General features: G+C 30.0%; 1 protein-coding gene and 1 long non-coding RNA gene across 2 annotated transcripts; both read left to right on the top strand.

Moving 5' to 3' along the window:
- The first annotated feature begins 1,342 nt into the window (after nt 1-1,342).
- Nucleotides 1,343-11,258, top strand: LOC101264863 (probable aminotransferase TAT2). The gene is made up of 8 exons (XM_004248207.5): nt 1,343-1,535; nt 8,159-8,426; nt 9,525-9,864; nt 10,002-10,220; nt 10,313-10,372; nt 10,527-10,682; nt 10,768-10,861; nt 10,950-11,258. The coding sequence occupies exons 2-8, from the start codon at nt 8,161-8,163 to the stop codon at nt 11,078-11,080; spliced, it is 1,266 nt and encodes a 421-aa protein (XP_004248255.1). The 5' UTR covers nt 1,343-1,535; nt 8,159-8,160; the 3' UTR covers nt 11,081-11,258.
- Nucleotides 11,259-12,465: 1,207 nt separating this feature from the next.
- LOC101265173 (uncharacterized) lies at nt 12,466-15,517 on the top strand. Its single transcript, XR_011212085.1, has 2 exons — nt 12,466-12,624; nt 14,932-15,517. It is a non-coding gene; the product is annotated as an uncharacterized lncRNA (long non-coding RNA).
- The last annotated feature ends 500 nt before the right edge of the window (nt 15,518-16,017 follow it).

Raw genomic sequence — 16,017 nt, 5'->3', positions numbered from 1 at the left:
GTTGTCAATTTTTCCTCCACAAAAACATTTTTTTTAAAAATCATCAATAAATTAAGTAGCAAGCAAATTCAAGATTCATTAGATTTTTGAAAAAAAAGAAAAAAGGAAAATGCTCAAATATGCTATCGAACTTTCAGAAAAGACTAATTTATATTATCCGTTAAAAGTTTGGCTCATCTATGCCATTATCGTTTAAGTAAAGGCTCATTCATGCCATTATTTTTTTAACGGCGATTTTGTAATGATTCGGCCACGTTATTTTTTAAAATAATAAAATATTAAAATTCTGAACAAATATTAAATTAAAATAACCCACCCAAATTTTTTAAAAAATAAAGTATTATTTAGTTGAGTTATTTTATTTAATGTTTGTTTAGAATTTTATTTTTTATTATAAAAATTATGTACCCAACATGAAAATTATGTACGATTTTTATGCGGGGATTTGCACTATCTTTTAGAAGTTATTCAACTTTTTAATTTTGGCTATTAATGCATATTTGGGTAAAAAAAGTATTCGTACATGTTATTTACATCAAATCAATAAATATAAATGTTACTTATATATTTTATTTATTACTTAATCTTGATTAGGTTAAATATATATTATTACTTTAATATATATAACTATATGTGATTTAAGTTGCTTGGTATTGTATAATTAAAATTATAGACCATTCATGCCTTTTCTTTTGTTACATTCATTTTAATTTTTATATTAACGTTTAATTAGTAGGAGAAGATGTGTGTATCATAATTTAACTTTTCTCTTATTTCTTTTTATAAAATATAGTCAAATGCGTCCTAATCTATATACCATATATGTTTTCTGTTTGAAAGAAAAAAAACTTCGCTGTTTTTAATTTATATTCTTCAATCGTAATTTTGCTTTAAAAATTCAATGCAGTTCTCACTTTTCGCAAGAAATAGAAAAACCAACAGACTTCATCAATTTTCTTTTAAAAATAGATCTTTATAGTTCTCACATATTTTGTGCGAAAAAATAACTTAACGGACTTTTGTTCATTTTCTTTTAAAATCTGTTGTTATTTTTTTAAAAAGAAAAACACACAAGGAAAATAAACAAACGACTTGTGATCGATCTTTTTTCATTGAAATTCTTTTATTTCATAGTAATATATCGTACACAATCTTATCTGTCATTACACTCGTATAATCTCTGCATCACATAGCAATAAAAGTTTAAGTTAACCACAATTTCCAAACTCATTTTGCTATCTATCTTCTAATTCTAATAACTTGTCATCTTCAAATTTCCCAACTCATTTTGTTATCTTGAAACTTCTTATCCTCATCTTGACACTCTAATTTGTTTGTATCTGTTTATCCAAAAACTTGAAAGACTTACCATTATTTCATCTCACACATATATATATATTTACACATTGCAACACCAACTTTTTCAAAAAAAAAATAAAATCACTTTATTATAAAGTTTGATTAACTTCTATACGTCGATAATATAAAGAATTTCTCAATAGAGTTTTCCATACAACTAGAGAGACAATTTACAGGTATGTTTTTCACCCCAAAAAAAATGTTGTTTTGTGTAATAATAGAATAATATTTACTTACGTACGAAAAAAGAAATAATATCGTTTGTTATTTAGTGTCTTGAAAAAAAATCTTAAAATTATTAATTACTAAAAAAAAATTAAGTTAGGCATATTGACATTGTAAATAAATTATGTATCATGTTAAATTAATCGATTGTAGCACGTTGCATATTTTTTCTTTTGAACTATTGTATCTAGGGGTGGACATTCGATATTTCGGTTCGGTTGGGTTTTTTTCAGTTTTTTCGGTTTTTGTAAATTGCGTACCGAATATCGAACCGAAATATTTCGATTCGGTTCGGTTTTTGTTAATTCGGTTCAGTTTTTATTAATTTGATTCAGTTTTTTATTTCGGTTTTTTAATGGGCCTGTTTAGTGGGCTTTTTAAAATTTTAAACTTAACAATTTTTTCAATTTTTTGTTTGATTTTTCAACTTAATGGGCTTTGATATTTCAAGTTAATGGGCTTTGATATTTCAACTTAGGGTTTCTTATTTTTTTTAAAAAAATATTTAATATTAATAATTATTAAATATATATAATTTATAAATTATAATATAATATTTCGGTTTAAACCGAAATACCGAATTTCAAAGTAATATGTACCGAAAACCGAACCGAAATACCGAAAATACAAAAAATTAAACCGAATACCGGTTTTTATGCCCGCCCCTAATTGTATCAGACTTGCGATGGAGATTTACTTCTATAAACATAAATTGATGGTGTAAAAAGTGTTATAATTATCTAATTTGATGAAATACAAAATCATATACAATTAAACTCTTATGAAACGATTAAATTGATCATTTTGTTTCAATGATTTGATATTTTTTTTTAATTAGAAGAAATACATTTAAATCTTAGCCTTACAAAAGAATGGCTGAAAACAACATTATGATTTTGAGGCCCAAAAAAAAGCTCATGTTGTAACTTCTAGTGTTCGAGCCCTAAGATTTGACGGCGGACTTAAAAAAATATCTATAGACGAAAATAAATGAGAATTTCATTTGAACTTCTAAAAGCTTCCTTTATACCTAGGGTAGAAATTAACTCTCACATAGCTAAGTTTGGTTAGTTCATTTTAATTTCTAAAGCCTAATTTTATACCTCTAGCTAACTTTGGTCATTTCATTTGAACTTCTAAAACCTAATTTCAGAGACACACTTATACTATACTAAGGTCCTATTACTCCTTGAACTTATTTTATAAATAATTTTCTATCCCTTTTCGGTCTACGTAGCACTAGTTTGACAAAAAATTAACCAGCATTGGACCCACAAGATAGTGTCACGTATGTCGAAAAGAGGTAGAAAATTATTAATAAAATAAGTTCAGGGGGTAATAGGACCTTAATATAGTATAAGTGTGTCTCTAAGATTTCAGACATAAGTTGAAGGGTACTTGTGCATTATCCCCCCCTTTTTTTTTATCAATTTTAATTTACTACAAAAAAAAAATAATTAAAAAATTAGCTATAAATTTCATTGCCTGATTTGTTCATAGCTAACAAAAAATTTATGGCTAAATAAAATCAACAACAAATTTTGTTATATTAATTAACTGTCATAAAATCCATTTTTTAAATATTGATTACCTGTTAAACTAAACACATATTAGAAAGTCAACTTATCTATTAGCACAACTTTAATATACAATCATAATTAGGGAGAATGATTCTCTTTATATTGTCATTTAATTTATTTTTATAAAATAAAAGTTATATTCAACTATAATTAGTTCTCTTAAAAAGTCGCTCAATTAAGAGTAATTTTCTTAGAATTTCACCTAACTAATTTAAATAATAATTTTTTTTTAATTTTGTTGATAGGAAATTTTTTATTTTAAACTATTTTTTTAAGAAATAAAAAAATGTCCATTTAATCCATTTTATAAGTGTCCCACTAAATTTATATGATTTATACATATATACCAAGATCCTTTTATTTTAGATACATTTAAAATAATATTTAACATAAAATTAGTAACTCTTAATAACATTTAAGTTCTTTTTTATGATAATTTCAACTTCTTGAAGTTTATAATATGAAGACATAATTTGCTACTATAATTTTTTCTCATATAATTAAGAAATATTGGAATTTTTCATTATTGTCTCACTAATATGTTCAAAGGTTGGCATAGACTAATAATTACCCAATTATAAGCTAATTTCATCATTATAATGTACACAGCTAACTAAGACTTGTTTGTTTTTTTGTATACATTAGCACTTTATTTTAATTATGTGTTTAATAAAAATTCATCTCAACAAAAAATCTAATGAAATTTTTATTTAAAATGAGGATTGTACATCATTTTTTTATTGTTATAAAGTACTGTTATAAAGAACATATAATATAAAATATAAGATTTTTATAAAAAAATATGATCGTTATAATGAATTGTTATCCTTTGATAATTAATAACTTTTTCGATATTTTTAATTTTGAATTCTAAAAATCTAAATTAAACGCGTTTTTACCGTGTAGGTTTGACTATATAAAACTTCTGATTCAATCATTTCAAACAACTCAACGTAAAACATGTAATGTGAAATAATTAATTAAACTCATATTATAAATTTAAATATTACTTCGAATATTTTGGATCGCGTATCACTTAATAAACTGATTAATTCCTTTGACTTATATGAACACGTGAATTGACAGACAATCTTCTAATTATTATTTTAATTTTTTTTCTTAATAAAAAAGATTAACCCTCACAAGTAGAATTTATTTTTATTTCGAAAAGTGTGTTGTCATTATAGTCAAATAATTGAATGGATTTTTTTTATATATGTAGAGAGAGACACACTAGTGGCAAGAATTTTGTGATTTTGGTTAAATAATTTTACTCCCGCATGTTACGTTTTTTAAAAATCAATTTATTTAATTTTTAAAGTTAAGTTAGATTATATTAATTCAATATTTTAAAAAAATAGATATTCTAAAATTATATGAAAAGTACTTTGAATTGTGATTATTTGCATATTAATATGATGAAAAATACATTTTAAAATGTTAGTCAAAGTTTATATTGTTTGACTATAAAATAGAAACCATGACAAATAATACCAGACGAAATAATTTTTTATTCTAAATAAGTTTATATAATTGTATTTGTATAATGATAAATAAGATAGTGTGAAATGAATACTTAGTGAAGACGATTAGCCAATAAGCAATATCATTGACTAAGCAAAAATTAAATTAACTAATAAGCAATAATCAAAAATTAAATTAACTAATAAGCAATAATCAAAAATTAAATTAACTAATAAGCAATAATTTATAAGGAAACTGATCGGTACTTAGTCTCTAGTTACTTGTTCATTTTCAAATTGACATACTTTCTCCGTTTATAATTATTTGGCAGATATATTAAAAATAAATGTCCAAAATTAATTGTAAATTTTTAATTAATCAAAAACAATTAGTCATTTTTTTTCTTTCAATTTTGCCCTTAATGCAGTGAAGTTCAATTGAGAAGTTATGTAGACTTTTGATATTCTTGGTATAGTACTTATATTAGTCAAATTACACATTGAATTAAATTTTCCTTGAGCGGTGTGCAAGACTAAGGCAAAATGGGAAAAAAAATGACAAACAATTGTGGACGAAGAGAGTACTTATTAAGAAAACAACGATTGACATAGTGAATTTACCATTTTACCATATTAATTCTGAAATGGATGAACTAAAAATTTAAAATTTTCAAGAAGTTTTACCTTTTTCAAAATTGATTAATTAAGGGTATAATATGTAAAAAAGTTTATATTTTCTTGATTTGCCAAATGAACAATTAAAAAAGGAAAATGGACTAGTAATTAAGGATAAAAAAAAGTAATTCTCGAAATGTCCCACTAAGATTAACTAATAAGCAATACCATTAATTATAGACGTCCAATAATACTTGTTCACTATTGACTTTGCAACACTCTTCTTAAAAACTATAAACAGAAGGGTAATTTTACTATATTACATTTGAATATAATAAATATTTTTGAGCCATTTCTAATACTTAAGGGCATTTTTGACCCTTTTCTCAATATATAATGTCTTGAAAAATATAATAGATAAATTATTATAATTAATAATAATTATATATTAAAAAAATTTAAGTGTAAAATTGTCTACTCGTTTATAAAGTAGACAAATATTATTAGACATTATAAAATAATATAATGAACAAATGTAATATGACGGAGGAAATAATTAGGAAACTCAAAAGAGAAATAAAATAAATTGTTATTTATAAGAAGCTGAAAGAAAATTAATTAATAATTCCAAAAATGGTCCTTACAACCCCAATTTAGATTAATCATTTTTTCGTGAGTAAAATATGTTTGTTTTGATACTTTAAATTTGTTTACTCAATATATCATTATGTTAATGTATGTACAAAAAATGTGCCTTTTTTTCTTTCAATTTTTCTATTCGGTGTTTATTCTGCATATTGAAGCATCAATTAAATTTAATTGCGTATATATAACTCGTTAGAAGATAACACTCTCAACAAATTTTTTTTTATACTTAGGGCACGAATACGAGTCTTTAATTAAAAGAGAAACAATCGCACCACCAGATAACAATCTATTTTGATTTTTTTTACTATAGTGGAGCAGTCACACAACTAACATAAAGAAAAAAAAAACATTTTGTATTTCAAAATATTGTTTAAGAATTTTTTATAAATACTTTTTTCTATGAAATTTTGCTTCCAACATTTTAGAAACCAACTTCCTTTTTTGGGGGATTTGTCTCAATGTCCATTAGTGATTTAAATTATTTTTTTAAAAATGTTTTGTTGATTTTTTTTTTCTCCAAACATTTTTTTTAAAAAAAATGAAATTATTTTCAACACCGTAGAGAAAATATATAGCTCTCATCCTGACTCGTGGGGAACTTATAACCACACAACATCAAAGCATATAAGAGAGTTTCCTACTATTTGGGTGGGTCCCACATTTCTAACTAACTACCCAATCGGGATTCGATTAGGATATCAATCGCGTGTCTGGTGTATTAAGATTTTACTATGTGTAACATTTTAATAAAGATTGAATTATAACGACTCTACGTAGTGTAAATTAAGATTAGTTAAATCGATGAACTTTTAATATGAATGATTGAATGATCTGAGCCCAGATTAACTAAATCAGTTAAATTTAAATTCACCATGAAATTTAAATTTTGTTTATCCCTAATAGGGAGTTTTTTTAAAAAAAAACTTCCAATGAATTTATATAACATGAATTTAAGTTATTTGGATCAATGAATTTCTAATATAAATAATTATTAATTTAAAATTCAAATTTGTTAAATTTAAATCTCAAATCTGTTATCGATTAATAAAAAGAACTTAATTTCAAATAAGTGTATATAATACAAGTTTAAATTAATTAAATTAATAAATTACAAAAATCATATATTAAAAAATTTAATTTAATCAGATCAGTAAACTTCAAATAATTATGATCGGAGGACATGAAAATATGGTTAATAATTAATAGGGTAAAAGAAGGACTGATGAAAGAACATGGACATGAACCTATAAGAATTGGATTATTGAATTTCAAATTCGAACTCACAAAACTTAAAATTTAAATTTATTTTAAAAATTCTTTTATCTCATAATGAATCGTAAATTCAAATTATTAGGCTAATAAACTTTTAATATGAAATGAATCTAAGTTCAAATTAATCGATCAACTAATTCTGAATTCGAATTTATAAAATTTAAATCATGAATCAACTAATTTTATACTCAAATTCATAAAGTTCAACTCTAAAATCCATTTCTATTAATAGGAGCTCTTCGTTTCATAATAAATTTATATAGTGTGAATTTAAATTAATTAAACCAGTAAGTTTCATCCAAAATGAACCTAAACTCAGATTAATTGAATCAATTAATTCTGATATCTAACTCATACACTTTAAATTTTGGATCAACTAATTCTGAACTTGAACTCGTAAAATACAAATCTTGAATCAATTAAATCTGAACTCGAAGTCATGAAATTCAAATCGTGAATCCACTCCTATTACCAAAAAACTCTTCATCTCACAATAAATATACTTAACGTGAATTTAAATTAATTAGACTACGTAGTAAGTTTCTTACCCCTTAATGAACCTAAATCCACATAAACTGAATCAGCTAATTCTGAACTCGAACTCATGAAATTCAACTCTTGAATCAACAAAACCTAAACTCAAACTCATGACGTATTAACTAATTCTGAATTCAAACTCATACAGTTTAAATCTCGAACCAACTAAGTCTGAACTCAAACTCATAAAATTTAAATCTTAGATCTGCTTCAGACCGATCAATGACGAGAGCTTGGCATGTGAATCTAAACTAATGGAATCACCTAAACTTTTGAGTATCTAATAATTTAATGAAGTTAGTGAGATTCAAAATTCCCAAACACAATTAAAAAAAAAAAAAGTGGATCTTGAACCTCTATATAATAAGTCAAAAATGAGTGGTCTAAATACAAAGCAAATAAAAATTGAAACTTTATTTGCTTTTGTCATTTTTTTTTTCTCTCTTTTGTAATTTTCAGTAATGGAAGGCAATTTGGTTGGAGCAATTAACAATCAAGTTGAAATGGAAACCCCAAACAACATCACAATCAAAGGGATTCTTGGATTGTTAATGGCAAATACAGAGGCAACAGATGTGAAGAAAGTTATATCATTAGGAATGGGTGACCCAACATTATATTCTTGTTTTCATTCACCTGATGTTGCACATGATGCTGTTATTGAATCTCTTACTTCTCACAAATTCAATGGTTATTCACCTACTGTGGGACTTCCTCAAACAAGAAAGTAAATGTGCCCTCAACTCTCTTTTTTAAATTATCGTATTATTCCGTTGTTATTCTATGAAATTATACTGAATGTGTTATTGCAGTAGTTGTTGCGTCAATACCAACAAGTACCTCTGACCCCCACCTCCTCACTTTTTCTTTTTTAAAAAAATAGTAGTGTTTCGCTTATTGCATTATTGTTATGTTTTTTTTTTCTTTTTCAAACCGTTTGGAAATACATTATTTAAACTAAGGTCTATCAGAAATAACTTCTTCCAGAGAGGTATACTTTACTTTGCCCACCCTCACTTGTGAGTTTACACTGTGTATGTTGTTGTTGTTGTTGTAGTAATTGTGGTGCACGGGCCAGCTTGCAACTTAATTTCTCTAGTTTTTATTTAATAATAGTGGTGTTTAGTTATTGTAAATAAAAAGCACAAATATACCCCGAACTATCTTAGATGGTACGGAGATACAGTCTGTTGTACTTTTGGGATGTTGATGCCCCTATCGTTCAAAAACTGGAGCATATGTATCCTTTATACTAACAGACATGCACGTGTCATAATTTTATCTACCGACCCGACATTTAGTAAAATTGGATCGACGGATAAGATTGTGCCACGTGTCCCTATTTAGTCTTCCGTACGAGAGAAGGACACATATGTTCTAGTTTTTGGACGCAGAGGACACAAATGTCCCAAAAGTATGACGAAAGGCATCTGCACACTATTTATGATAGTTCGGGGATATATTTGTTGTTTTTCCCGTTATTGTATTCTTTCGTTGTTGTTATTGGTGTATGTTGTGTGCTACTTTTGAATTATTTTGTTGTTGTTACTGTTCTCATTATGTATTCTCTTTTTCAAACTCTTTGGAAGTGGTTTATTCAACCTGATGGTTTATCGCGAAATAATCTTTATATCTCTATGAGATAGGGGTAGGGTTGGTGTATACTTTACTCTACTTTGTCCTCCCCGGAACCCCATGTGCGGTGTTACGCTTGGTATGTTGTTGTTTTAATTATGGTGTCCGGGTCAGCTTAGATGTACCCTCGATGTTTTACTAGTTGGTTACGTTGTTTTAATTTATTGATCCATATATTTTGATCGAACAGGGCGATTGCAGATTATTTGTCGCGTGAGCTCCCCGAAAAGTTATGTGCAGATGATGTTTATATCACAGCTGGTTGCACCCAAGCCATTGAATTAGCATTGTCGATTCTGGCTCGCCCTGGTGCTAACATATTGCTACCGAGGCCTGGTTTCCCAATTTATGCACTGTGTGCTGCATTTAGAAACATCGAAGTTCGATACTTTGATCTCATTCCAGACAAAGGCTGGGAGGTTGATCTCAATGCTGTTGAAGCTCTAGCAGATCATAACACGATCGGAATAGTTGTTATAAATCCTGGGAATCCTTGTGGAAATGTTTATAGTTACCAGCATCTTCAACAGGTTATTCTTACTATCCCTTTTTTAATTACCGTGGTGTCTGTGCTAGTTTGTGTGCATCTCGACTAATTCAACGGTTGTTTTTTTCCTTTTAGCATTCTGTATTAATTTTGAGAACTTGTTTTGTGTGTTTAAATCAGATTGCGGAAACTGCTAAGAAGCTTAGGACTATAGTGATCGCGGATGAAGTATATGGTCATCTTGCTTTTGGGGCTAACCCCTTTGTACCAATGGGAATTTTCGGAGACATTGCTCCTGTGCTTACTCTCGGTTCTTTGTCTAAGCGATGGTTAGTCCCTGGCTGGCGTCTTGGTTGGCTTGTCACAAATGATCCTAATGGCACCTTCAAAAATCCAAAGGTTTGTACTAAACACGACATGATCAAGTGCTTAGAGATGAAATCTCTGTTTTCGTTCTCTCTGTATCGACTTATGGATGAAATTGTTTTCAGTTTGTTGAACGTATTAAGAAGTATTGTGACATTTGCGGAGGTCCAGCTACTTTTATACAGGTTCTGCATTTTATCCCTCGTATCCTTTATCGAATGTATATGATTAAGGCGTATTAGAATTACAGTTTACGTAATGATCAGTTGTAAATGCAATAAGTACTGCAACATTTCTGAGTTTTAGACAAGTCATGTAATTGAATCTCATGTTGTGTAGGCGGCTGTCCCTCGCATTATTCAGCAAACAGAAGACGTTTTCTTCAGGAAGACGGTTAACTTATTGAAATGGACTGCAGACATTTGTTGCGATAAGATAAAGGAGATTCCTTGTATTAGCTGCCCGTATAAACCAGAAGGATCAATGGCCGTAATGGTAAGCTATGAGAGAGATCGAAGACAAATAAATTCATCAGGGATATGCTTTTCGATTTTAAAATGATGATCTCTAATGTATGCAGGTGAAGCTGCATCTACCGCTTATGATAGACATAAGCGATGATATTGACTTCTGTTTCAAACTGGCGAAAGAGGAATCTGTTATACTCCTTCCAGGTAAGAACTAGTCAACTAACAATCGAGTTAAAACAACGATTCCAGCTTTATAACGAGGTGATTTCATCTGAACGAAACGTTTTTGCAGGACTTGCTGTGGGTTTGAAGAACTGGATTAGAATAACCTTTGCCGCGGATCCAGCTTCTCTTGAAGAAGCACTAGGAAGGCTCAAGTCGTTCTGTCAAAGGCATTCGTATCAACAAAATGATCATCATTGATTCTACTCCGATTAACGCCTACATAAATTGTTGCAGCAATAAGTAATAAAACTTCACAGGCTGATCGTATGGCAAGTTACATCACACATTGAATTGCCAATATAGATCTGTTGTATTTACTAATATCGTGTAATATATACCTTGAATCACAGTGCAATAAAATTTTATTTTTTGACTAGTCGTGTGGAAGTGGAGCTTTGGTGTAACTGGTAAAGTTATGGTGACAGATTCAAGCTGTGAAAACAACCTTACAGAATAGACTTTTGTGGTCCAGCCCTTCTTTGGACCCTTCATGTAGTAAAGCTTAGTGCACCGCTCTACCCTTTTATTTGATCAATTAGTGGTGGGATTAGAGCTGTCAAAATGAGTTGACCCAACCCAACCCTAACGGGCTAGAGAGTTAAATGGGTTGGGGCGGGCTGACCCTTTTAGTTAAAGGGCTAATACAATAGCGGCTCAACCCATCCCTAAGCGGGCCACGGGTTGGCCCTTCAACTAAAAAATAAACAATATTATCCTCTTAGAAGGAGTATCTAAGAGAATCGAATGTTGACGTCTATGAACAGGACATCAATACATACAAATTTTCATTAATGAATCACACAGTTCGGTAAATGCTTACAAAAAATACGTAATAGTCAACGTAAGATTTAACGAAAAAATGTTGATCATTCAACCATTCATCCCATAAAAAACAAGCTAGTTTAAAAGACTTGATTTTTTTTTATGTTTTTAACATATTTATTGATAAAACATTTACAAATAATACATTACTATATATATATATAGTCCACGTGCTGGCCTCTGAAGCTAGCAGGCCAAGTGAGGCTGGATTAAAAAGCCTCGTTTCTAAATGGGCCAAAAAAAATTAGGCCCAACCCCACATAATTCAAGGGTTGGATTGGACCGACCTCGCGGATCAAGCCCATTTTGACGACTCTAGGTGGGATATTCTCAAACATTGCATAACGGTTCGTCTTTGATACATAATGAAGCTAGAAAGATACTTGTTATACTACTTGTGAAAGCTTGAAAACACATGTAATAGCTAGAAATGTTCATTTAAATCTATATTGTTCGTCTACAAATGTCGTCACACTCGTATCTGATCCTACAAAAATGCATCACTTTTGAAAGACCTTGACACACATTAGTTGACATTTTCGAATAGTCCGAGCAACATAGACTTAAAACCCCTTCTCTGCTCCCCTCTCTCGTAACTTTTTAGAAGTTCCGACACCCATGTCACTTTTCTAATCGTGAGCCTAACATGTATAGTATGACATTTTGATCACCTAATTGCATGCGACGTAGAAGAGTTTGTTGAATACTGAGCATCGTTAGAGATATTTAAGTTTTTTCGCACCCATTAAAACAATAAACAATGCAATTTTGAAACAAATAAATGAAAACACCCAATCAGCTCAAGTCACGTGTCAAATCGTGATTGATATAAAAAAAAATTAGACATGTTTTTCTCGTGAACCAACAAATACAGAGAATCAGAATTCCAGCAGTCGAACAGAGATTGTAAGTTTAGTTAGGTAATTGGAGCAATAGACAGTTGAATTATGAAACTTTTGAGAGCATGATAGATTATATGTATTTTTGACCATTTACTTTTAAGTTTTTTGTTGAGTTTGTCACTAAAGCTTTTTGAAGGGTTGATCCTTGTGTGATTTCTGTTCTGAAATCACAGGTTGCTGGTTTTGAGAGGTTTGACTTGTTCGAAATTTAACTGAGAAGATGCATTTCTATTGTAGTATGTGAAAAGTTTGTTCCTTTTATTGGGGCCAAACAAATGAAATTGTTTTGTTGACTAGGTGGTCGTAAGACTTAGAAATTAGGAAATTAGGAAATTTTGCCTGCTTAAATACTGTGTAAGTTAATTAGACTATGATACATGTAGTATTTATAAGATTGCATACAGGAGAGTCCTAATATAATTTAGCATATCAAGCACACTACTTTAACTTCACTACTTTATTCTTTCAACATTTGTTTATCATTGAAACTTTTTGGAGAGCTAATTGTTGTAAATTCCTTTAGGAAGCCCTAGGGTGCTGGTTTTGAGAGGTTGGTGAATTGACAATGCTCAGATTTTTCAATTGATGATCTCATTTGATATGACATGATGTATTTTGGACTCTTCTTGTAATAGAATGTGTGTATAAGTTGAGGCAGCAATATTTCTCTACCCTGCTTGCTGACATTTTTCTTTGTTTTGATATGGAGCACTTTATACCTTCGCATATTGAGTTAGTATCAAATATATACATACAATGTTTCTCTATCTTGCTTGCTGACATTTTTCTTTGTGTTTTGATATGGAGCACTTTATACCTTTGCATATTAAGTTAGTATCAAATATGTACATACATGTGAGGTCGAAGTCAGAAAGTCTGCACCCCTTACCACTTGAAATTTGCGCCAGCATTGAATATTGTGTTCTAATTTCGAATCTATGATGCACTGCATGATAGTAGAACAAAGTACCAAAATTTTCTCGCTCACATAGCGATAGAGGATATTGTTTCCTTTTTCTTTTTTGATTGTTAATGATTGAGGACATGGTTCTTGGTACCAAATTAAGAAATGTTTTTGCTGAACGAGATAGATAAGAATAGCTTTCTAGTTTCTTCTTTTATGAGTTTATGGTTTTGCAAAATCTGCATTTATCAATGAAAGCAAACTGTGGATACAAGATCCTTGATAGTGTTGCCTGCTTGATAAAATGGGTTAATGATTACAACCTCCTTTGATTGGAAATTCAGTTGTATGTTCTTTCCATATCATCTATAATGAAGGAAAGGCTAGAGCATGAGTAGCACCTTTTCCCCATTTATTTTGCTTTTTGTGAATGATTAAAAGGAGTATAGACTAGAGAGAACTTCTAATGATTAGTATGGTTGTAACCCTCAATTAAATAGGAGACAAGCAGCTAATGTTCTTAGTAGAAATGGTTTGGTTTGGAGTAGTTAGAAAGATAATACAGCTTACTGGAGGATTACCCACTCTTGGTGTCTTGGTAAATGTTTGAGTTCTGATGCAGGATTAATTAAAAAATGAAATTGATGTTCATCTATTGTAACCTTTTGATGTGCTTGGCTTCTTCAGAAATCAGAAAGGATGATAGGTGATGCTGTCATTGCAAGGAGGATTTTGTTTGGCTCTAATATCATATTTGTTGCACAACATTACGCTACACACACTTAAAAGTTTGTTTAGGGCTCTAACAGCGAGACACAGACATTTAACATCGTAATTAATGAGTCCTTCTATTGTTGATCAAGATATATGAATCCATCTATTGTTGATACCTATATGTGTTTTCTGTGGAAAAAAATAATTTCCTTTTTGACTGCTCAGTTGATGTTAATGTCACATCCTTCTCCATTCTGAGCCTATAGCATATTTGCATCACAAATGTCTTGATTCATCACTGCTAGTCAGTGCTTCTTCTCATTTTAGTTTCTATTTTGTACATTTGTGCCTTTACCATCTACTTTTTCCTGTTTACTTGGATGCTGATGCATTTCGAGTATTTATATTTATGACCATGGCGTCTGACTTTGTATAAGAAGCTGGATTATTAATATGATTAGTCAAGTATAACTTTGATTAAGTAGCACCACTTTGTGTAATCTGTGAAGGCATCCGGAAATAGAGTCCACTGAATTGTATTTATTCATTTTCCTTCTCCCCCAACTTCACTGGAAATTAAAGCCAGTTTTGTGACTTTGTCATTTCAGATGATGTTTAGTGCTCAAAGTGGCTTCCATGTATTTGGTTTTGTTTCTTCTTGTGTTAACAAAGATTTGTTTGATGCTTAACTTCGATTTTGTGGTCAGTTGATCTGATGAAGGCTGATACAACTGTCATCCTTCGGAATGCTAAGATCGACATGTTCAAAAGCACCATGAGACTAGCTGTGGACAAATGGGGACGCGTCGAGGTTACTGAACCTGCTGCATTTGAAGTGAAACAGGATAACAATCTCTCCCTTGTTGAGTATGAGCTGGTGAATATGGAGTGAACAAAAGGATCTTTTTAGTGAAAGTGCTAACTAGTTGAAGTTCATAGTTCTACTACCAGGTTTAGTACTATTATCCTCCATTTTGTTGTAGTTGTGGTCCCTTGGAATTGGAAAGTACTAACTTTGAAGATGGTAATATTTGGTAAGAGTAAACTTGAAACTAGCAGGAATCAATGGTATAAAAAGAAAACTTAATCTAGTAAGATAAACCTAACTTTATGTGTGATGCTTTTTATTTGCTATGTTGCTCGGACTCTTAAAAAATGCTGAAGGGTGTGTGTCGGATTCTCCAAAAGCAATGCATTTTTGGAGGATCCACCATAGATGTGACAACATTTTATAGAGTCTGTACAACGTAATTTATTTGAGAAAATAATCCTTCATGTATTTCGATCCGTTTATCAGTTTGTTCCTAAGCCCTATGAGTGACAAAAGTCGCTACTTTTGCTGCCAAAATACATTGAGCCCAGCCTTATGCAGGGGATGTGATCTACCGATATACAAAACAAAGATCCCTTGTATTACAACACAAACAACAACATACTATGTGTAATCCCACAAGTGGGATCTGATGAATGACAGATCATGATACGATCTTTTTGTAGTTAGGTCTTATTAGATTAACTTTCGTTGATACATTTCAAGTATATCCATTTTCAGTCTACTGATTAGGTTGTCAACTTGGATTTTGAAATTACATAACATCAATGAATGATGCTCTTGCCCAGTTTTTGCGCATCTGAGTATTCCACAGGTACCTGCTACTTTCCACCCAGTATAGATACTAGGTAAATTTGTCTTTTAACGCTTTAGATGTAGTGAAAAGTTATCACCTAGTTAAATTCCTAAATATTTGAGTGTTTATGTTTGAATATAAAGAGATGAAGGTCTTTTCGGAAAC

Source organism: Solanum lycopersicum, chromosome 10, assembly GCF_036512215.1.
Source record: "Solanum lycopersicum chromosome 10, SLM_r2.1".
Taxonomy (NCBI): Eukaryota; Viridiplantae; Streptophyta; class Magnoliopsida; order Solanales; family Solanaceae; genus Solanum; species Solanum lycopersicum.
Note: the sequence above shows the minus strand (reverse complement) of the source record. Positions and strands in the feature narration are given on the sequence as shown.